At 44.9% G+C, this 25028-nt stretch overlaps 1 protein-coding gene across 1 annotated transcript in view; it reads right to left on the bottom strand.

Moving 5' to 3' along the window:
• LOC124621815 (ankyrin repeat and death domain-containing protein 1A-like) overlaps positions 1–25028 on the bottom strand; it is a 434679-nt gene that overhangs the window by 126805 nt on the left and 282846 nt on the right. The window contains exons 6-8 of the mRNA XM_047147254.1: positions 20010–20213; positions 16478–16675; positions 4609–4707 (exon numbers count right to left, since the gene is read on the bottom strand). Of these exons, the coding sequence (XP_047003210.1) occupies positions 4609–4707; positions 16478–16675; positions 20010–20213 (501 nt within the window). The remainder of the gene's footprint in view (positions 1–4608; positions 4708–16477; positions 16676–20009; positions 20214–25028) is intronic.

Here is a 25028-nt window from a genome sequence, read left to right on the forward strand (position 1 = left end):
GGTCCCTCCAAGGCCCACCAGTTCGGCAAAACACTCGGAGCCCACCAAGAACCTGAGTTGAGCGTGTTACAAATGTGCCTATCAGAAAGTTGGCCACATATTCAGTCTCGGGCTGCTCTAGCGCCATTTGACAAGCCTAAGGTGTGTTTTCGTGCGCTACAGCAGCCGGAAAGCTGAATGTTCAAATGGCTCTGAGCACTATGGGACTCAACATCTGACGTCATCAGTCCCCTAGCACTTAGAACTACTTAAACCTAACTAACCTAAGGACATCACACACATCCATGCCCAAGGCAGGATTCGAACCTGCGACCGTAGCAGTCACGCGGTTCCGGACTGAAGCGCCTAGAACCCCTCGGACACCGCGGCCGGCGAAAGCTGAATGTGTGTCGATTTTTCTTATAGATACACTTGCAACGTACTCAACAAAGGTTGGTACCAATGGTGTTGCCGAAATGGTAGGTCTTAGAGTGACTTTATTCACGCAAACCTTAATTTCGCATCACACCATGGTAACGCCATAGGAAGGCGTGGAAATGGATGGATGAGAAAGCATATGAATCCTTTACTGCTTCGGATCACTTTCAGATAACGTACAATGGTTATTAGCAGTCCATAGTGATTCTAAAGCCTAGTTTACGACACTAGGTTGCAGGGAACCGCGCTACCGGCCATTGAGCATGCGCGCCGGGCGTTTGCGCAAGTCGTTGGTGAAACTAAACACTGTCGGTGTGTTCCAACTTCAGCGACACTAGTTGCACGAGTTTTGAGGTTATGTGTGTTCGTAGAGTGTAGACAAACTGAAATATGAAGTGAGGAACGGAGAATAATGTCCGCCTTTTGGATATCTATGCTTTGCACATGTGTTTGTGGGATTTCAGTGTTGCTGATTACAAAAATAAGCAACATATTGCTGCCGCTAAGACCGTCATATGCGATCATAACATAGATGGTTTGACAGTATCTGAGCGGCAGGGCAAAATTAGAGTTAGGAGCAGATATACAACTGAATTAAGAAAAATACAAGCAACTGTAATTCTAGCTGTGGCAATGCTCACGTCTACAAGAGTAAAATCCCATCGTTCGAGTTGGCCAGCTGTTTGTCAAGGAATATTGTTGACAGGAGGCAAGGCTATCCAAATGCAAGAAGCTGCATTCTTTATTCAATATTCATCTACATAAAACGTCGCTGCAGTGCCCCCCCCCCCCCACCCCAATCAAATATGTTAAAATTTTGAAATATTGGCACTGTAAAGATCTATCTTCAAGAGAGTAGTTTGCAAACCATTCTCTTCTTAACGCGGCCTGCTTCGAGTAATTATTGTTGCTAATGTTAATAATTATTACTGTTAATACTAATAATTATTAGTGTTAATGAAAAGCGTCATCACCAACTAAAACCGTATCTTATAACATACCGAGTGTTGTCGATTTTAATGCACGCAATATGATACGTAATTTCAAATATGACGACAGTGCTTCATGCATTACAGTACCTTTATTCCTTATAGCATTATTAATCCTATTTAGAAGAAACGTGAACAGTTCGGATGACATTCTAAGATAATTAAAAGAACTTCTTGGATCTCCCGTTATAAATAATTTCAGCAAGGATGCTGAGCAACCGAACTGACGTCTTTTCTTCGTCTAGTCACGAATCGAAATACGTTTCTTTTTCGTTTTTTCTTATGCAGCGATTCCACGCAACAAGCTTTAACTCCATCACAACTCGTGCGACGTGCAGCTGTCAAAACTTTTATTTCAGACACAACTCAGGGACCCACAAAACGGCGAAACTGAAGTGTATACTGGTGTCGCCGTGTCTAGTCATATATGAAACCTCTTGCGAGCAACTCATTCCACACAACGAGTGGCGCAACCCAACGTCGTCGTGTAAACCAGGCTTAAGCTGTACAGCAGAACATAAACTGCAGTCGCGATACACTGCAAACGGGCCATACCACGTTCACTGCCCCACGATATCCTCAAAGGAGGATTGTAACGGGTTGGCAGCAGTGTCGAATGTTGTCAAGAGTGGCGTCCTGTTCCTCATCAAACTGTGACTTTTAGACCGCAAAGTGGGTGGGTATCAACGCCCAAAGCGAAGGTGTGATTTCATTGACCCCCTTATCCCATTCCCTACGGCGTTTTGGTATCGATCCTGAGAGGCGGTGTGTCTGACACGTTTTCCTCGGCCACACGTAAGAAGCTCAACGGTGGTTGTCGCGATTCTGTCCTCCGTCACCGAGGCGTCAAAGGTAAGTGTGGAATGTGGGTAAGATGCGGTCTGCGACCTTCGCATGGAGTGACAATGGCAAGGTGGCGTTGGGCAGAATTGTGGTGAATGTTAGGGCCAATGTGATGTGATAACCCACCTTACAGTCCACATGAATCTCTGGGTGGCAGGCCGGTGTGGCCGTGCGGTTCTAGGCGCTTCAGTCCGGAACCACGTGACCGCTACAGTCGCAGGTTCGAGCCCTGCCTCGGGCATGGGTGTGTGTTATGTCCTTAGGTTAGTTAGGTTTAAGTAGTTCTAAGTTCTAGGGGACTGATGACGACAGATGTTGTCCCATAGTGCTCAGAGCCATTTGAACCATCTTATTTCTGTGCTCTACGTTATTTGTTTTCACTGATAAATTTTTTCTGCATCCACATCTGCACCCACATATATACTCTGCAAACATATGTGAAGTGCTTGGAGAGGGAACTTGTAAGTTTTTCCTCACGTTCCAACCGCATGGGGGAAGATTCAATGTCTTTGTAGCTACCACGTCTTCGAAGTCCCTGTAGGGGCGAGGAGGGAGGGTGGGGGAAAGGTGCTGAAATCTGTTTCTAGGTTCTTTACCTGTTAGTGGATCTTGAAACTGCGTACTTAAGTGCTATCGAGATGATTAGCATCTCTTCCCAACCATTTTCCACTACAAGTTTTCCACTACATGTTTCTCACTGTAGCTCTCCTGCGAGTCAGAAAAAATTTGTGACCATTCGTGCTGCCCTTCTGTGCATACATACAACATCTCACGTTGGTCCAGACTCGTTTATGTCCCACACATTTGTGTAATAATGTAGGATGTGTCGCACACGTTACTTGTAAGTTGAAGTTTGAGTACATTTTCCCAGTATCTTACTTATGGACGTCACGTCTGAGACAATTGTACCCGTAACTACAATGGTTGTGAGAACCGTGGATAATGTTCCATGCTTGCTCTACACAGATCTGTTGTAAGCATACAGCATCATGTAAGATGCTGTATGCTTACAGCTTATTATCGCGATGCAAGTAACAGAGGTAATTTGAAGACACCCAAGCCAACGAAATCAGCTAATAACTAAACCACGCAGGAAAACGATTTCTCTCAAGAAATACCATATAATATTACTTTTGTTAACACCAACTGAAATGTTATGGGGAAGTCAAGAAGTACTACATTCACCTGATTGCCTCGATCCATGGCTTCCAATATGTCAATTGGGAAAAAAGCAAGTTGGGCTCTCGCTCATTCAATGTTTTTGGAATCTATTGTGGCTGGCATCGAGGAGGTGATTCTGTTCGAGATACCTCATTACATATGAGGTCTGAATGTCTTCTAAGGTTCTACGAGAGGCGTTCAATTAGTAATACAACACATTTTTTTGTCCGTAGGTCGGTTTTATGCAGGATTTCAACATACAATATTATTCCCCACTCTACTTTTCAACGTAATCTCCGTTCGGTGCGACGGCCTTACGCCACCTTTCTGCGAGGACCTCTATGCTCACATGGTATAACTCTGCTGGTCGACGTCGCAGCCGACGTCGTCCTGCATCAATAACCTCTTCATAATGAATATACTGTTTACCGCGTAGTACGTCCTTCATTGGGCAAAAGAGATGTAAGTCTGAAGATGCGAGATCCGGGCTGCAGAGAGTGAATGAGGAACCCAGCGGGCACAATCCGTGGAGCACCCAGAATGGTGGACAAGTGTGTCAGTGCTATCAACAGAGACGTTCAGTTGAGCAGCGGAGTATTTGATTGTGACCCGTCGACAGTCTCGAACGAGGTGTGTAGCCGGCCGGCACGCGAGAGATCGGGCAGATTTGTGCGATCTGGTTGCGATGATGACAGACTCCTTGCCCAACGATTCATCGTGCTTCTGTTCACTGCCAAGTCACCGTAGACATCCTGCAACCGCGTATGAGTACCCGAGTGCTACGGTTTACTGCAAAAGAAACTCAAAGAAAGCTCTCTGCTTGGAACGCACCTCCGGTAGAGACGCCATTTTAAGGGTCAAGTATAGCGCTGTCACCTATCGGAACTTCATGAAGCTATAGTGGCTAAAGTGGGAGTATTCAAGGATGTCACACAACAAATTCCGCATTTCTTCCACCGAAATTGGCCGAGATAGGAAATGTGTTAGATTACGTATTGAACGCCCCTCGTACAATACATGAATGTAAGTGAGAATGGACAGCAATTTTTCCGATGGCGTCTACTTCCCTTCTTGTGAGACGTGTGCGACTTTCCAGTCGCTGGTCACTGTCGTATCGATAGATGTAAGGTACACAATGGTTAAAATCCATTTCACTTTCACAGAGCTTACGCTAGCAAACCGTCAGACAGGTGCTTACCTTTCCGTGGTGGTTGATGCAGCTGCCGTGCTGCAGGAGGGACTCGATGATGCCGCGACAGCCCAGGCTGGCCGCCACGTGCAACGGGGTGAAGCCTTTCTGTAACACACCGCCGCCGCGTCACAAAGGGCAGCCTCCACTGGCGACTCCGCTGCGCTGGCCAGCTGCGCATAGCTTGTATATCATTGGTTCGCAATGTTTCTGACACGGCGACATCCTTGTGCAATCAGATATAACCTAGCAGCTTCCCCCCCCTCCCCCCCACCCCTCGTACTCCTCCTCCCACCCCCTTCCTCGCGCCATTATCAACATTAGCACCTACCTAAAATTCAGAATGAAAATTAATTTTCTTTGAATAATTCCATTTTTAAAAAGAATGGGGGATGGGATTTAGTTTTGTTGGGATTTTATCAAACCACGAACTAATGAATCAATCAGATAAATGGTACCACTTATTTCCAAGAACCTTCTTTCATAGAACGATGCAGCCATCGTCAGTGCATCGTGAGCGCTACCTACAGGGCGCGGCACTTAAAAACCGGCCCGTAAAATCAATACATGAAATAAAATATAATGTTCTGAATATGATAATTAACCTTCACAGTATGTGTTGAAAGTATCCTCAGCCCACGTCAGCACGCTTGAGGACATTCACACATACCTTTGTCACTTCTTGTGTTGTGAGGCTGTTGATGACGTCCTGGATCCCGATTCTTCAACTGCGTATGGATTTGTTTCGTGTAACCTTCTCTTTAACAGTCCCTACGAGTAAAACTCACAAGTGAACAAGTCTGGTGACCGAGGAGGCCAAAAGCCTTTGCTGATTGTCCTCTCTGGTGTAAACATCTCATGTACACGTAAATGACGCTCCTCTTCTGTGAAGTTTGGGTAAAACTCCTCCAGTATTCTCAAATACACGCCACTGTTCACTGTTGCCTCAAAGAATATGGGCTCCATAATGCGTGCGGCAGAACCGGCACACCAAACGCCAATCTTCTCGTCATGCGAGGGTACCTGGTGGATCGTTTGTGGATTTTCTGTCGACCAGTACCGGCTGTTTATGTCGGCGACTGCTGCGCAAACACTGTCTCCACGTACGCGTACACCATAATTTACCACGCAACCACTGGGGTTACAGTCGTCTGGTACGAGACGTTCCCTGGGGAGTCCACTGGAAGCCAAACCGAACAATAGCCCTGGGTTCCGTGTGGGGCGGCGGTGGGGTGAGTGGACCGCTGTAGCCTGTTGTGGGGTTGTGTACGACTGAGGGCTACGGCGGGGACGAAGCCTCTCCGTCGTTCCTAGACCCCCAGTTCAATACAATACAATAACAGCTGGTTTGGGAATTTATGTGCCCAAACAGGTGGAACCACGCCTCGCCACTCACGATGAGCCTTAGTGGGTCCAAGATACCACTGGCAACATTTCTCAACAGCCACGAACAGACATGCGCCCCCTTCTGCAGGTCAGGCTCCTTCATTTCTTGCACAAAACTTATCCGGTTCGGTGTTAACTTCAGTCCCCTTATAACACGTCTACATCTATTCTCATTCGCATGAACCTGTTGATTCAATCTGCTGGTTGACGTACGATGACGTCCTGTCATTATCTCCTGCACCTGCCTCTTCAATTTCGGTGTGCAGGCAGGTGGTGGATTGTTATTGGGAGCATATTGAACTGATTCTGTACGCCGCCATTTTCCAATCGATTCCTGTATGGTGCTTTTTGCTGGCGCAGAACGTCCTGGAAATTTCTACTGAAACAAATTCCAAACGAACTAACCATTTCCACTGATGTACCGACAGTGCGCGGAACTTTGTTGCACTTCAAAGGCGCAGACTCAATCCAAGCATACAGCACCTGCTAATACATCGAAAATAATATTCCAAAAAATGCTCATTTTGAAACGATTGTTTATATGACAATAATAACATACCTATTACTCATTTATGCGGAGCTATACTCTACAGAATTACTCACTTTTCGTAATGCAAAATAAATCGAACTGTTTCAGGTTTATAATAATCCCTTTTTCTTTTCTTTCCTTTTTTAAAATCATAATTTCTACAGGATTACGTTATTATACTTTTTTCTGCCTAACCTAAAAAAGCCGCCGTACATGTGTCGGACAAATAACACAGAAAAATTGAACATAAAGAAATGCATCGATCCTGATATGAGACATACCTACGCGGTAATACCTACGATCCCACGACCGCAATTTTATGCTCAGCCACATCATGACGTACGAGAACCACTTGCCGAGCAGCATTAGAAAGAGCTTGTCACCACGACTTATGCATTCTACATTAGTTGCAAGGCCACTTGCGAAGAAACTACGTGCCAAAATGTGGTCATAAATGACAGTGGTGCAACACTAGTCGCAAAAAATTACGATCTTCTTCCAGTCTACAAGAAATGAGCTGTGTTTAGAGCGCCACAGTTCGTGTCGACGTTCGTTGTCAAACAACTGTAGTTACAGCAATGGACGGCTGGCTAACAAGTGGACAGCTGATTGGGCAAGTAGGGATGTAACACTGAGCAGCTGACAAGACTACTCCATTGTGTTGACGTTCTGCGGAATGTTGCCTTCGCTTTCGACCGTCAGCTGTCCACAAACACTTTTTACGCGTGAACATAACGGCGTACCGTTCCATCCTCAGGTCGTCTTGAGCCAGAATAACGCAGTCTGTCTTAGGTCCAAAACTCGTGGACTCAAACACGGTCAGTGTCAGGTACCTGCCTCACGAGTTTACTGACGTTGGTGCCTCGCAAACAGCATTAGGTTGGCTCATCTTCAGCTGGCGTAGATTTTCCTACTACTTTTCTAAATGAGTAATTTCGTAAGCGAAGACAAGTAGCAAAAATCTTACGATGTTCATATTGTTGCACTAAACAACTTCAAGGTCAGATGGAATCCCACTGTGTTCTATAAAAAAAATCTCAAACACGTTTCGCTGTTAGCCGTATTCTTCGTTCGTGTCATCGTAAAGATATCGAAGTTCAAATGAGGATAGGCTATTATTAGAAATTAATCAAATAAATCAATCCGAAAGCACAGACGATTAATTTAGTTCCAGCGTGATCTTATAGTACACCAGAATACGAACATATTACATTCACTGGTCACTTATTTTCCCTCGAAGTCCTTTAAGGCTTGACATCAACACCAGGACTATGTTCTTATATGTCAAGATTTGATGCTTGTATTACGTTATTTGTTTGATTTAGCGAAAAGAATTGTATCCCAGTCACAGACAATGGTATCTCTTCTTAAGACCTTCTATATTAAAGCATACTTTGGCGTATGTGATACTGCTACATTTTTAGTTTTATGCTATGAACCTAACATCTTGTGTTTCATTGGAAATGCATCAATGTTTCCTATAGACAATTATTATTTGATTGTTCAAAGTTGCTTGGTTCATCCCCTCTCTTCCCGGATCCAAACACACACACACACACACACACACACACACACACACACACACCGACTCACTCTGTTGCTCCCTAATGTATCTGCTATAGCATCTACTACCTCATAATTATAACGTAGCCAAATTTATCAGAATATCATTTCCTCGTAACGCTGATAATTACAATATATTGTGCGGGTGGTGCCTCATGGCTCTCAAATATTTGCAGAAAGACATATTTCAGAATCACCCAGGGCTGATAAAAAATAAATCTTTGTTAACTACAGAAACAGAGACAAAAATGGGCTGTGGAGTTAGTCCGATTAATAATCTATATCTATGCCCTTTACCGTTGAGTTGATAACGTATTTTGTGTTGACGGCATCGGCGTGGGGTAGTTTTTATTTTATGTGACGTTACAGTAATAAAGGTGCCATACACGCTCTTATAAAAATGTCTGTGACACCTGAAGCTGATCAGATGATCGACACCGGAGTTAGCACATTTATTTGCCGACAGCCCTTGGCGATTCTGAAATATGTCTTCTTTCGCAAACTAATTGTGTTGTCTCCGACAAGAATCATTTACGTGGAAATTTCGAAATTAACTTTCATTTGAAAAGAGAAAATGTTATGAGCTGTCTGCATGCAGTGAAATGGGTGGGCGATGCGGACACAGAACAAAGAACGCTCCTATGGGCGCCCAAGACTGTGTTTATACTGGGCACGGAAGCAAACAGCGTGTATTTTCCGCCCGTTCCAGAAATTACCTTACGGCGTAATTTTAATTCTTGGCCGAGAAGTCGTAAATAAAAGTTTCTTTTAGCGTTAAGACAGTTAAAGCGAAGAATTTTATATTTGCCTTAGTCAGATGAAGTAACAGTTTCTGTGTCTCAAATTCCTTCTCCCTTATCTGCTCGTTAATGTCACCTCTTTGAGTGTTTTTCACTTGTTTACTGAAATGTTCCTGACTGTTTTATGCGACAGTTGTGCTATAATATTTCTCGACTTTCAAAATTCTTTTTCAAAATTGCAAAGCTTATTACCAGTGTCTTTTCAGTTTATTTTAGATTATTTTAGCGGCTATCTGACTGTCCGAATCAAGTATGAGTGCTTTACATTGAGAACACGCTTTGTTGCGAAATGAACGTGACCATGTGCCTAATACGAATACGCATCTCTTACACGTTTCAAACAGCCCAGCGAGGTGGCGCAGTGGTTACTACATTCGTGTCACATTCGGGAGGACGACGGTTCAAATCCGCGCCTGCCCATCCTCATTTAGGTTTTCTGTGATTTTCCTAAATCGCTTCAGGCAAATTCCGGCACATTCACTTTTACAGGAAAAGACTGATTCCCATCCCCACTCTTGGAACACTCTGAACTAGTGCTTCACACCTAATCACCTCGATGCCGACAGGACATTAAACCCTAATTTTCCTTCCTAATACTTTTTTCACTTTTCAAATGTTACAGTTACTCAGTCAAAAATAGGCTCTGAGCACTATGGGACTCAACTGCTGAGGTCATTAGTCCCCTAGAACTTACAACTAGTTAAACCTAACTAACCTAAGGACATCACAAACATCCATGCCCGAGGCAGGATTCGAACCTGCGACCGTAGCGGTCTTGCGGTTCCAGACTGCAGCGCCTTTAACCGCACGGCCACTTCGGCCGGCCTCAAAAATAGGAAAATGTCACTTTGCAATAATAACTTTAACAAGTCACATTAGTCTGGTTTATTGTCCATTTAGCACGTAACACACCTTTCTAACAATGCTTAAACTCATCCAGTTTCGTGATATTAACAGTTATGCTTGTTTCGCATTCATACTGAAATAACCATTGTTACGTTGCGTTTTCACATTATTTAAACACGTAATCATTTACTTTGTGCTATCAACATGTTCCTCCACGACACGTATTTATTCACAAACACGACACTGTCTGATCCATAAATCTCAAGAGAATGAAAAATGCTCCTATCGCAGCACAAAAAAGGGGATTATGTCCTGGCAGAGACAGGGATGTAAAAATAGGGAACTATCTTTTCGACTTATCCGATAGCTTCAAACATGTTTAAATCAAAATATCTTGACATATTCGCGTTTTTCGCTACTTAGCATAAGTGCCCATGTCATGTAATGTAATGTGTCGTTTCAAATAAAGTAACATTACACATGATGTCTTGTCGTATAATGTGACATACGCAATACCACATGGCATTTTTCATATCGTGCTGTATGACACAACGTGTCATCAGTGTTTAGGGTGTATGCATCTCCACTCTGGGATACTTTCTTCTATAGCTGCACCCCTCCCAAGGATATTTGCTACTGCACATACGTCCCACTCTCTAGAAGCATGTAAATTTCTTTCTATTCGTTCCCACCTGCGTACAAAAGAGGGTGAGTGTATGAGAGCTCAGTGCGCTGAAGAAGTAAGGTTATCTCGAAAAACAAAAGCGCGAATATGTCAACCTTTATGGATTCAAATGTCTTTGAAGCTCCCCAGGACATATTCGCCTTATTGTGCTAGGATAGGAGCATTTGTCCTTCTGGTTCCCAGTTTGTACTCTTTCTTATTTTTGACATTAGACGGCCATAGCTTGGTAACCGATGTGGATTTTTGTTGACTCGCGCGACAACTGATCCTTACAGTGTGTTTCTTTCTTTTTAATTTTCTTTCGAACGATGTTGCTTACATCATAGCAGCGGACGAAGCTTTCACAAAACAGCAGGACCACCATTAATTACATTTATTTATCTACCTTCTTACAAAATGTGAATCGATTCGCACATGTCTGAAATACAAGAGTGGTGTGCGTAATAAATCTCACAAAAACGTGTTTTTTGCACGTAAGATCCAAATGAAGCAGGATTTTTCACACGGTTTAACGCTGTCTCAGACGAAGATCCGATACACCGCTGAGCCAAAGTCGAACTATCTGTACCGTGCGGAGTGGCCGCTTGGTTAGAGGCCCCTCCCGAGTCCTCCCTCGGGCATGGGTGTGTGTGTTGCTCTTAGCATAAGTTAAAGTAGTGTGTAAGTCTAGGGACCGGTGACCTAAGCAGTTTGGTCCCTTAGGAGTTCACACACATTTGAACATTTTTTGAACTATCTGCCTCACCCCAGTCAAGAGTTATTTAAGACTGACTATTTTTGTACGCAAAATCATAACGGTGCTCATACAAAAGATGCCTAATTTCAGGCAAATGAAAATCATTTTCAGAAGAATTAATCGAATCGCACAACTTACCTTGGCGCCAGCTCTGGGTCTGTGTTCAAATTTTGCTTAATATTCTGTAACATTGTTATAGCAAAACACATGTTCGAGTGGCTATACAAATGGTCGTCGGTCCGAGTTAAACCAAAAACTTTTCACCCCATATTCCTAACTCAAATGGGAACGGAGCATCAATGCCCCCGAAACCGCGATTCTGTGTGCTTCCGCGCTGTAACTATGCTTAATACCGCTCGCCTTCTCGCGAAATAACTGAAACATTTTTCTTCTACGACGCCACAAAACTATTTTAATTATGTTCCAACCAAATTCTTCACACTAATAATTGCGTATATTATTAGTGTGAAGAATTTAGTAGGAACATAATTAAAATAATCGCGTGTGTCTTGAAACGAGGATATAAGATGAACATCATCAAAAGCAAAACACGGATAATGGAATGTAGTCGAATTAAGTCGGGTGATGCTGAGGGAATTAGATTAGGAATTGAGACACTTAAAGTAGTAAAGGAGTTTTGCTATTTGTGGAGAAAAATAACTGATGATGGTCGAAGTGGAGAGGATATAAAATATAGCAGTACACCTCGTTTTTTCAAGGCACATATGCAATGAGAGTGCTGTCCAAGGGAATTTAGAGCCTCGGTATGCAGGGCATATGCGAAAAGACAACACATAAACAATGTTAACACTAGCGCCACGGTGTGTTCGTTTCCTTTCGGCATGCTCCGCATTCTGAGGATTTAGATTTCCTTGCACAGCTCACTGTCTCACTGGGTTTGTACCTTGAAAACAACAGGGTGTACAACTGTCTAATAACGGCGATTGCACTGCTTTAACACAGCATTCCAATAAGCTGACTGAGCTATACAACCGACGCGACGTTTCGATCGTCTTTTTACTGGTCTTCTTCAGGGCAACAAAACAGCTGCATTCTGGAGATGGTCTATACACTCCGTCTTGTTACGGTTATCGCAGTCACCTGAAAACCGAAGTTATTAGGTATGCACTCTAACACAAAAAAACGACGCACCACCAAGAATTACCCACGTGGGGATAGACGAAAAAATGATTCCATTTGAAGAAAAATTGGACAATTTATTCAACAGACAGGGCTTAACAAATTGAGCAAGTTAGTGACTCCATCCATGACACTTATGCAAGCAGTTATTCTGCTTGGCAGTGATTCATAAATTTGTTGACTGTCCTCCTGAATGATATCGTGCTAAATTCTGCCCAATAGGGGCGCGAGATCGTCAAAATTCCGAGAGGGATTTGGTTGGAGGGCCCGCCCATAGTGCTCAAACATTCACAAGTGGGGGAAGATTCGGTGACCTTATTGGACAAGGTATGGTTCTGCGAGCGCGATGAAAGCAGTACAATCTCTTGCCGTGCACAGTGTGGCATTATCTTGCTGAAATCCAAGCCGAGGACGACGTGCCACGAAGGACAGCAAAACGGGACGTAGAATATCGTATATGCACCACTTTGCTGCAAGGGTGCCGCGGTTGTCTGCTACGTAATCAAATGGCACCCTTCATTAGCACTCCTGGTTGTTGGGCCGGGTGGCAGGCGACAGTCAGGTGGGTATCCCACCACTGTCCAGGGTGTTTCCACACACGTATTTGCTGATCATCGGAGCTCATTTCAAAGTGGGACCCATCAGCAGGGGCGTATGTGCCTGACACTCTGCAAACGTGGTTTTTGGTGTACAGAAGTCAATGGTACTCGGTGCAAAGGGGAGCCGTGAGCACAATCCCCATTTTGTGACCACCCTATTTATGGTCTTTGCGGTCACTAAAGCACCAGTTGCACGTCGTATCGATGATGATGCTGTATCTATAGCTCAGAGTCCCTCTCTGACCACTGATCAGTGCTCATCTTCCGTTATCTGTCTAATCGACCGCTTGCTTCTTGACGTTGTGTTCTGCCAAGGCACACCCATTCCTGCGAGCATCGTAGCATAGTGAAACAGCTCAAATTCAGATGTCGAGCGAATTGCAGATTACTCACTCGGCTTCTTTGAGCCCGACAACACATCCTCTCTGAAATGTTGACATGTATCTACACTGAAGAGCCAAAGAATCTGGTACATTTGCCTAATATCGGTTCGGGCTCCCTCGAGGACGCGGGAGTGCCGCAACACGATGTGGCATGTACTCGACTAATGTCTGAAGTAGTGCTGGAGGGAACTGACACCATGAATCCCGCTGGCTATCCATAAATCCGTAAGAGTACAAGAGGTGGCGATCTCTTCTGAACAGTACCTCGGAAGGCATCCCAGATATGCCTTATAATGTTCATGTCTGGGAAATTTGGTGCCCAGCGGAAATGTTTAAACTCAGAAGTGGGTTCCTGGAGCCCCTCTTTAGCAGATCTGGACGTTTGGGGAGTCGCACCGTCCTGCTGGAATTCCCCAAGTCCGTCGGAATGCACAACGGACATGAATGGATGCTGGTGATCAGACAGGATGCTTACGTACGTATCACTTGTCAGAGTCGTATCTAGAAGTATCAGGGGTTCCATATCACTCAAAATGCACACGCCCAACACCATTACAGAACCTCTACCAGCCTTGAACAGTCCCCTTCTGATATGCCGGGTCCATGGGCTCATCAGATTGTCTCCATACCCGTACTCGACCATCCGCTCGATACAATTTGAAACGAGACTCGTCCGACCAGGCAACATGTTTCCAGTCATCAACAGCCCAATGTCGTGTTGACGGGCCCAGGCGAGGCGTAAACCGTTTTGTCGTGCAGTCAGCAAGGGTTCACGAGTGGGTCTTCGGCTCCGAAATCCCATATCGATGATCTTTCGTTGAAAGGTTCGCACGCTGACACAGTTTTGAAATCTGCAGCAGTTTGCATAAGCGTTGCATTTCTCTCACGTTGAACGATTCTCTTCAGTCGTCGTTGGTCACGTTCTTGCAGGATCTTTTTCCGGCTACAGCAATGTCGGAGATTTGATGTTTTACCGGATCCCTGATATTCACGGTACACTCTTGAAATGGTCATACGGGAAAATTCCCACTTCATCGCTACCACGGAGATGCTGTATCCCATCGGTCGTGCGGTGACTAAAACTGCACGTTCAAAATCACTTGAATCTTAATAACCTGCCACTGCAGCAACAGTAACCGATCTAGTAACTACGCCAGATACTTGTGGTCTTACATAGGCGTGCCGACCACAGCGCCGTATTCTGCTTGTTCACGTATCTCTGTATTTGAATACGCATGCCTGTAACAGTTTCTTTGGCTGTTCAGTGTAGGTTATTCACTCGCCTGTGTGCGAGGCATGGTTAATCTCCTTGTCAGTAGACGGAATGAAATTCACAGAGACTTAATGCCATAGTATCGTCCTGTGCCCTGCATACTATTCTAGCCATCTGCGCAGTAAATTTGTGCTGCAGCGTGACACATTCATCCATCGGCCGCCGAAGTTCACAGCTTTGAATTTTCTGTTGACACCGGTATGATAATCATTTTGGGACCAACTTGTCTCGTCAAAACTTCTTATAGTGTATGTAGCGATGGCCATCCCCAGAGCGCAGGAATTTAATCCCCTGCAGGACAGTCGAAACGTCAACTGTATACCAGTTTTATAGTTTGTAATTTAGCGGCATAAAAACTAAAACGATTTAATCAAAATGGGCACTCGTCGTGGAAGACTACGAACTTGCATCTTAAACTCACACTACTGGCCATTAAAATTGCTACACCACGAAGATGACGTGCTACAGACGAGTAATTTAACCGACAGGGAGAAGATGCTGTGATACGCAAATGGTTAGCTTTTCAGAGCATTCACACAATGTTGGCGCCGGTGGCGACACCTACAACATGCTGACATGAGGAAAGTTTCCAACCGATTTCTCATACAGAAACAGCAGTTGATCGGCGTTGGCTGGTGAAACGTTGCTGTGATGCCTCCTGTAAGGAGGAGAAATCCGTACCATCACGTTTCCAACTTTGATAAAGGTGGGATTGTAGCCTATGGCGATTGCGGTTTATCGTATCGCGACATTGCTGCTCGCGTTGGTCGAGGTCCAATGCTGTTAGCAGAATATGGAATCTTTGGGTTCAGGAGCCGCGCTGGATCCCAAAGGCCTCGTATCACTAGCAGTCGAGATGACAGGCATCTTATGCGCATGGTTGTAACGGATCGTGCAGCCACGTCTCGATCCCTGAGTCAACAGATGGGGACGTTTGCAAGACAATAACCATCTGCACGAACAGTTCAACAATGTTTGCAGCAGCATACACTATCAGCTCGGAGACCATGGCTGCGGCTACCCTTGACGCTGCATCACAGACAGGAGCGCCTGCGATTGCGTACTCAACGACGAACCTAGGTGCACGAATTGCAAAACGTCATTTTTTCGGATGAATCCAGGTTACAGTATCATGATGGTCGAATCCATGTTAGGCGACATCACGGTGAATGCAATTTGGAAGCGTGTATTCGTCATCGCCATACTGGCGTATCACCTGACGTGATGGTATTGGGTGCCATTGGTTACACGTCTCGATCACCTGTTGTTCGCATTGACGGCACTTTGAACAGAGGACGTTACATTTCAGATGTGTTACGACCCGTGGCTGTACCCTTCATTCGATCCCTGCGAAACCCTACATTTCAGCAGGATAATGCACGACCGCATGTTGCAGGTCCTATACGGGCCTTTCTGGATACAGAAAATTTTAGACTGCTGCTCAGGCCAGCACATTCTCCAGATCTCTCACCAACTGAAAACTTCTGGTCAATGGTGGCCGAGCAACTGGCTCGTCACATTACGCCAGTGACTACTCTTGATGATCTGTGGTGTTGTGTTGCAGCTCCATGGGCAGCTGTACCTGTACACGCCATCCAAGCTCCGTCTGACTCAATGCCCAGGCGTATCGAGGCCGTTATTGCGGCCAGAGGTGGTTGTTCTGGGTACTGATTTCTCAGGATCTATGCACCCAAATTGCGTGAAATAGTAATCAGATGTCAGTTCTAGTATAATATATTTGTCCAATGAATACCCGTAAAAATCATCTGCATTTCCTCTTGGTGTAGCAATTTTAATGGGCAGTAGTGTAGTTCGAAATATTTTAAAGAATAGTGTTGTAATGATTCAAGCAACTGATAGGTAATAGGCCTTTGATCTTACAAAGAGAGTAGAGCAGAGAGGAAACGTAATGAGGGTAGCGGCGTCCCGCGGCCCTACCTTGTTCTCGGGGTCGGTGAGGCAGCCGGCGTCGAGCAGAGCCTGCGCGGCGCGCGTCTGCTGGCCGTCGCAGGCGACGTGCAACGGCGTGTTGCCGTCCTCGTCCTGCGCGTTCGTGTCGACGCCCAGCCGCACCAGCAGCTCCACCACGTCCAGGTGGCCGCGCTCGCACGCCATGTGCAGCGGCGTCTTGCCTTGCTGCCGGCACACGCGACATCACACCACCGTACGTCTCAGAGGGCCGGCAACATACACTATACCAACATTTACAACTACATCTGCACCTGCATCCGTACTTTGCCAACTACCTGACAGAGGATACTGTCACGGCTCACTTCCATAGTTTTATTTATTCTCCGATAAAAATACCTGGTGGTTATAATTACAGTTCAGCTTCTTACAGGGGTCCAGTTTGGGCTGTAGTTACAGAATGGCATCTGAACTTGGTAGATATTTTGACTCGTTAATGCGGAACCAATTTACGTTCGAAAAAAATTTGTTCCAATTTTCATCACCAGGTGTAAATATAAAAATGCCCTCTGGCTATAGTAAGGTAACAGCAGAGCTCGAAGTGGGAATTTCAAAAGGAACGCGCTACACAAAGGAGGAAATGCAGAGAAGCAACCGTGACTTTTCGTCACGGGTCAGATCTGAAAAAATTTCATCATCTTCAGCGACCTGCAGATTCTGGGTCATTCATAACAGGCATTTACGCCCACAGGGTATTGAGAAGCGATTGCTGTGATGAGCAGAACATGATCCAGAAGCTACTACGGGAATAAATAGAGCTGGTGAACGCATAAAGCACGATCTTGAATAGTCAGATCTGCACTTGTATTTACTGTATTCATATTACTTACAGCCTGAGCAAGCTTTCAGGCCACAATGCGGCCAATAGACTTTAAGATGGGGTACCAGGTATCTGCAGTTCACAGTTTACCTACGATTTATAGATGATGTGAGATTCACAGAGAATGAGTTAACAATTTACGTAAATAACCACTTTTGGACAGATACAGATGCTGTAGGTATCATGGGAGCAAGACATCAGGTTTCATTTAATATGTCTGTAGACAGGAGTTGTGGATGTGAGACTCAATGGGCCATACACTTAACGAGTTCAATTCACAGGTGCAGTATAGCAAGATACATCGCCTGTAGGGAACCTCACACAAGCTTTCTTTGCACATGTAATCAATCGTGACCCAAGAGAACACTTTTACGTGCTCAGAGTAACATATATTCACATGTGAATCATTCACCTCCTCAAGCCGTATGCATGCCCAGAACAGCAATCGAATATTACATACAAATCTACGAATCACGAAAGACGGTTCTAATAACCTAATTAACGTGAAACTTCGCATAGCATTTTGTAATAATGATAATAAACAACAGTGTGGTTTTCAGCCTTTTAGCTTGAGTAACTTTTGGTATACGAAAGTTTACCCAAAAACACATTTACATACACTGTGCAACGGAATTAAATATTCACTTTCTTCGAAACCCCGTAACTGTCCTCCATTTCGTCCCATAAGGTTGAAAATTGTCTGTCACCCTTGGGCTCGACGGCGCTTCAAATATCAAGGCGTAAAAAAGGTCAGAGCCCAGAAGTTCATGTGACATGTAAATTGGACTAACGACATCACATTGGCATCAAATTTCATCATAATTCTGTCCAGCGCCAAAATGGACGTTTCACACGATGGGAATGGCGTCACAGCCTCTCTTACCAACATATCATCCCTTCTTTTGACAGTTCTGTGACGGAAGTCAGAACCGCCTCGGCTAGTCTTGAAAAAAGGCGGTTTTCTTATGGGCTGTCGAACATTTTAGGCACACCACCGTTCACTATCGATGCGAAAGGGTCTCAGAGGTGGCATAATGGGCGTCAGTGCAATCATCCTTTTCCTTGGGACATTGATGACCACATATTTGTTACTGAAAAACGGCAGTCCGCAGTGTGATGAACAGGAAGACTTTCTTGATAATATTCAATACTGCTAACATCCCTGCCGCATCAACACTTTTGTGAGGACAATATGGGCTAGCAACTCCACTGGATGTGATTTCACTCCTTTAGAGTGTAATGCAACCACTATTTTTGCTCTGTTATACAGGGTAGAAAGAAGAGGGGCCATTGAAAAACCATTCGACGAAATCTGATCTGATGCAGTACAAGGTTCCCATGTTTTTTTCAATGATCCTGTTTCACTCCGTCCTGTGGAGCGATAACGGTGGAACGGTGGGGTGCAACATTGACACATGTGTGAATAAAACATCAAAGAGTTTCTTCAAGACCGCCCCCCCCCCCCTTGTTCCGCAATAACCTCAGTGGCACCCACCACCATTTACTGAGAATATTAAAAAATGTGCCTTTATAGAGAAAACCGTTCAAATAGTGCTAGGCACCTGCAGGTAGGCAACCACTTCGTACCTCATACTGCGTCAGACGTCTAGCACTACTTTGGAGGTTCTGAACGCCCTGTAATGTTTCCACCCTGTATTCCTGAGCATAAAATTTCGGGCACTGGAGCCTTAAGGGGACGCCACCAGCATCAATTTTTGTCAAGAACGTCTTCCTGTTGACCTTCGCACTGCAAACTGTCGTTTTCGACCACGAACTGTGTGGAAATCAACGTCCAAAGAAAAGAAGTGGTTTCATTTGAGCCCTTTAAGCCACTCCCTGAGACTTTTTCGTGTCTTTTCTGAGCGTCGGTGTGTCTGAAATGTTGTTCTCGGTAACTCATAAGAAACACGCGTTATTTTTACGCTAGACGTCGCGTTTCGGACCTCCATCGCAGGGGCGTCAAAAGAGGTTTTACGACCATCCCATCGTGTGACCCTTCCAACGGCGGCGTTGGGTAGAATCGTGGTGAAATTTGGTGCCAACGCGACAACATTAACCCACTTTGCGCGTCACATGAACTTTGGCCTTTTTCCACGCGTGTCAACAACGTGCTGTTTGAAGCGCCAAGGAACTCGAAGGTGACGTCGCAGGATGCCACGCCTTTGTACCAATAGAGAGGAAGGACGTAGGTGCCTTGGAGCCAAAAATCAGCCTTATGCGTCTCAGTGGGAGACAATTAAAGATTTCGAAAAAGTGATCCTTTACATCTGTTGTGCAGTGTAGTGGGGCCGTCGTTGTCCACATCTTCTGCTGACATCGCGCGTTGTCAGATACAGATGCATACTTGATTGGAATGTGGTTAGCGGACTGGGATGATAGGACTGAGATTAGAGGAGTGGGCTTAACAGAGTTACAGGTGCTATGAGTAAGAAGTTAGAATAAGGAGTTTTTGACAGTGAGGTTAGAACAGCAGGGTTAAAGGAGTGGAGAGGAGTGAGTTTAGAGGAGTAAGACTAGAGGAATGAGATAGGGGACGGAGGGGAAGAAAATGTATCTAGATCAGTGAGGCTACGGAGTGAGGTTAGAGGAGTGGGATCAGCAGCGACGGGTTAGGGGAGTGTGTTAGGCGAATTAGGTTACGGAAGTGAGATTACGGTAGAGAGACTAGGGGAGCGGGCCCACCTTGTCTCGGACGTCGGCGCGCGCGCCCGCGGCTGCCAGCCTCTGGACGACGGCGGCGTGGCCGCCCTGCGCCGCGTGGAACAGCGCCGTCTGCTGCTCGGCGTCCGTCGCGTCCAGCCGCACGTCTTCCAGAGTCTCCAGCAGCAGCTCCAGCACGTCCACGCGGTTGTTGCGCGCCGCGCACATCAGCAGCGTGTACTGCTTCTGTAACGTGACATCGTGATAACGTCACACCAACAGTGACTTATTTTCTGCTGTTACGACATTCCGATGTGTAATAATTGGAAAAACTCTGACGCAAGTTGGAAAACATTATTTGTATGTAGTCTATTCTATTGGAAGGTGTAAATTTACTCCCTTCCTTTCTCTATCTATCTCTCTCTCTCTCTCTCTCTCTCTCTCTCTCTCTCTCTCTCTCTCTCTCTCTCTCTCTATCGCGCGCAAACACACACACACACACACACACCATATGATGTTTTTGGTGTCATCATTCTTCTGAATGATGTGATGCGGCCTGCCATGACTTCCCCTCCTGCGTCAACACTTCATTGTAGAATAGAACTGACACCCAACGCCCTCAATTGTCGGATACATTCCTATCCTTTTCTTGCCCTATAGTTTCTAAATTTTACCGCTTTCTCGATTGGCATCTAAGTTATTCCCTAATATTTTAACACATGTTCCACTATTTTGTACCGTAGTATTTTTTATGCATTTTTTATTATGAATTTTTTTCTGACAGCAGCCAACTGGACTTTTTTACTTTGGATGATCCTTAGTTTATACAATAATTTCTTGTCCGGTCATCTAGTGAGAAACTACGGACTCCGAATGTATATTTTTGACGAATTATTGGTCCTACTGACAGAACATATTAATACAATTGTTTGTAGACTTGTAGCTATAGCTTATAAATTACGTCAGCCATGCATTTGTGGTTCAAATGGCTCTGAGCACTATGGGACTTAACATCTGTGGCCATCAGTCCCCTAGAACTTAGAACTACTTAAACCTAACTAACCTAAGGACATCACACACATCCATGCCCGAGGCAGGATTCGAACCTGCGACCGTAGCAGTCGCGCGGTTCCGGACTGAGCGCCTAGAACCGCTAGACCACCGCGGCCGGCCATGCATTTGTGTTTAAGCCTCGTATGCTGAAGTGCATCACCCCTGCAACGCAGCGGCCAATCACAACGGAGTCGCCACCACAGTCTATCTCTCCTCCCATATTACGCCATTTCTGCAAGAACCGGCCAAGTTAATTATGCCCAATCAATATTTTTGTTACTTGATAAAGTGATATAAGTTTTTCGATGTCCTAATAGGTTATAGTGGGTATCCGCTGTCATTTCTTATCGCCCAAAGCTCGTTTCGACCAGCTCGATGGTAAAGCTTCTTTCAAAACCTACAAAAGCGATATGGGTTCAAAGATGAAAATTGTTACGGTTTTATTATGAACCTCTTCCTTGTAAGAGTGGTTTCGTTGTAAAATGACTGTCACTAGATGAAAGTTCGGTTTATCTCCTCTCTGACGTTTTTGGAGAAGTGACGCAGCTAGAAACGTTATTCCGCTCTCCAAGATTTTTGACTTAACCTTGTACACAATGTTCCATAGACCAATTTAGACAAAGTTTTCACGTCCACTTCTGTTACTTTCTCTCAAAAGATCGCTAATTGCCCTTTCGCTAAATGTGACTCAGATATTCCATGTAAATCTTCCTGCACCAGCCCATTTTAATCGGATGGAAAGCATGCGGCTCCATATTTAATTTTTGTTCTGTCATACAGTACTTGCAAAATTCTACTGTTGTGTAGTTGGTACTGAACGACGGGTCATAAAGGAAAGTCCAGTTCACAGCTGTAACAATTATAACGCTAATCAGGGGTGAGTCTTCGACATAAAAGTTTCAGAACACGAATGAGGCAGCAGCTAAGTTTATTCGTGTGGCGATCCGGCCGCGCATTCCTGCTTGAACATAGTTTTACGTGTGTGCACTCTCAGCAGTTGCATTCTTAGCGGTTGAGTCGCAGTTCAAACTCAGAAAATATTTCGTTGGATATCGAACATTGTCCGTTTTTCTTGAGCGAATGTGTGGAGTTTAACTTACACTAAGCACACTTAAATACGAGAGGCATTCAATAAGCAAAGCAACACATTTCTTTCCTCAGCGAATTTCGCTTGAAAAAATGCAGAGTTTGTTGTGGGACATTGTGAAATATTTCCGCTTTAGCCCCTGCAGTTTCATGAAGTTCCGATAGGTGTGGCGCTATACGTAGCCTTCAAAATGCAGTCTGTAACCGAGATGGGTTCCAAGCACAGAGCTGTCATTGAGTTTCTTTGGGCGGAAACCAGAGCACCTCAGTTATTCATAGCCGCTTGCAGAATACCTACAGAGACTTGGCAGTGAACAAAAGCACGGTGAGTCGTTAGGTGAGGAGATCAACGGCGAGGTAGTCGACAGATCACAATCAGAGACATCACTGCACAACTGGACGTCTCTGTTGGTAATGCTGGCATACTCATCCACCATTTGGGGTACTCAAAGGTGTGTGCCCCGTGGAAGACAATAAACAGCAACGAAGGATCATCTGCTTGCGCGTTTTGAGTCTGGTTGTATCGATTTTTGGCGAACAGCACAACAGACGATGAAATAAAACGGCAGTCCATGGAATGGCGCCACACCACCTCTCCTCCGAAGAAAACGTTCCAAGCAGCATTACCTACCGGTAACGTCAGGGCGACGTTCTTCTGGGACTACGAAGGGGTTACTCTGTTTGATCTCCTCCATTATAGTGAACTGATAAGTCTACTGTGCTACTCTTAGGAAACTGAAGAAACTACTTTAGCCTGTCCGCATAAAAATGCAATCTCACTTCTCCTTTTGTATGACACAGCAATGCGTAACACAAATCTGAGCACCAGAGAGAAGCTCGCAGAACTACGAGGGACTATTGTTTCTTTTCCACCCTACAGCCTCGATATCGCACCTTCCAATCTCCATCTGTTTCGGCCAGTGGAGAATGCACTCCGTGGGAAGCAGTACATCGATGATGGGGAGGTTATTGTTGCTCCGACGTCGACCAGTAAATTGGCACCACGCGGGCATACAGACCCTCTCAGTAAGATGGCGTAAGGCCGTCTCATTCAACGAAGATTATGTTGAAAAATACTGTTTTGTAGCCCAAAGACTGGGGGTTAATATGGTGTATTGGAATCCTACGTACAAACAGTCTGTTCTTTAAAAAGAGTTTCGCATTACTTGTCGAACGCTCCTCGTAATAGTGGCCACTGTGTGCTCCATGAATATATAATGTATGAAGATGATTCTCTAAATAAAATTCACTAGTGTTAACACGAGCAATTTCGTCTCCACTAAAGCAATCTGTAGTAGTTTGCTCATTACCCGCCTAAAGTTATACTGTGCTCTTATAGCTATTCATGTTGAGACTGCATGCTACTGTCAATTGACAGCGATGGATGAGATCACCTATCCTCCATAGTGTTTTTATTTTGTTTAATCAATACTACACTATCTATTTTACGAGGGTGAGTCAAATTAAAACCTTAAATTTGTAATAACAAATCGAAATTTCGCGCTGTTATCCTGTGAGTTAGTAAGCGTGCTACAAACAGCGTGCAGAAGGGCCTGTAGGTGGCAGCATAGTGGAGATGCACACATGCCGTCGCAGTATCAGTAGAAAGATGGCCAGCCCACTTGCGACTTCCACCAGGAAGGAACAGCGTTCTGTTATTCGGTTTTTGCGTAGTGAAGGTGTGAAACCTAAAGAAATTCATCGACGAATGAAGGTTCAATATGACGATGCATACTTGTCACAACAGCGAGTCTACGAATGGAGTAGGACGTTCGCAAATGGTATGACTTCAGTGGAAGATGCTCCTCGTCCAGGTCAGGCACAACGAGTCGTGACTCCACACAACATTCCAGTAGTTGAAGCCATAGTGAAGGAAAACCGCCGAGTGACACTGAATGACATTGCAGCATGTTTACAGATCAGTCATGGCTCACCACACCACGTTCTGCACGATGTGCTCCAGTTTCACAAAGTGTCTGCAAGATGGGTGCCACGACAGCTGACTCCTGACATGAGAGAACGACGTGTTGATGCTCGTGAAGAACTACTTCGGCACTTTGAACGAGAAGGTGATGACTTCCTTGCAAGAATCGTTACTGAGGACGAAACCTGGGTTCACTTCTACCAACCGGAAACGAAGAAAGAGGGGAAGGAATGGTGCCATTCCTCATCACCATAACCCAAGAAGTTTCGAACAGAACTATCAGAACGGAAGGTTATACTGACTCTCTTTTGGGACGAAAAAGGAGTAATTTTGGAGCATTACTTCCCTAGAGGGACCACTGTCACCAGTGCATCACACACAGATCTCCTAAAAAATCATCTGCGGCCTACAATCAAATCAAAGCGATGTGGATTGTTGCCAGCAGGGTCCTTTTGCAACATGACAATGCAAGGCCCCTCACTACCCGTACAACAGTTGCAACAATAATAGACCTGCATTTTGAGTGTATTCTTTATACACCATACTCACCGGACCTTGGCCCAAGTGATTTCCGTATGTTTGGACCACTCAAAGACGCCATGGGAGGAAAGAAGTTCCGCTCGGATGAATAGGTACGCCACGCGGTGCACGGACTACCAAAAGAATTCTTTTCTAAAGGAATTTATGCACTTTGTAAGGGCTGGAGGATTGCATTGAGCGTGGGGGAGATTATGTTGAAAAAAGTGATACAGCTTTGTACCACCTCTGTACAATAAATAATATATAAAAAAATATTTACGGTTTTCATTTGACTCCCCCGGGTAAATTTTAGACATTCGTTCATTAATCATTTTTTGACATTGCATTTGAGCAGTAACGTCACGCTGTTCAGGGGTAAATATTGCAGATAGCGTATGTATCTACCAGAAAGAGGCAGTCGGTATCGACTCGCGTGACGACGAGCGCAAATGCAGTTAGAGCGCGTTGGGAGTTGGAGG

The sequence above is a fragment of the Schistocerca americana genome, chromosome 7 (genome assembly GCF_021461395.2).
Source record: "Schistocerca americana isolate TAMUIC-IGC-003095 chromosome 7, iqSchAmer2.1, whole genome shotgun sequence".
Lineage (NCBI taxonomy): Eukaryota > Metazoa > Arthropoda > Insecta > Orthoptera > Acrididae > Schistocerca > Schistocerca americana.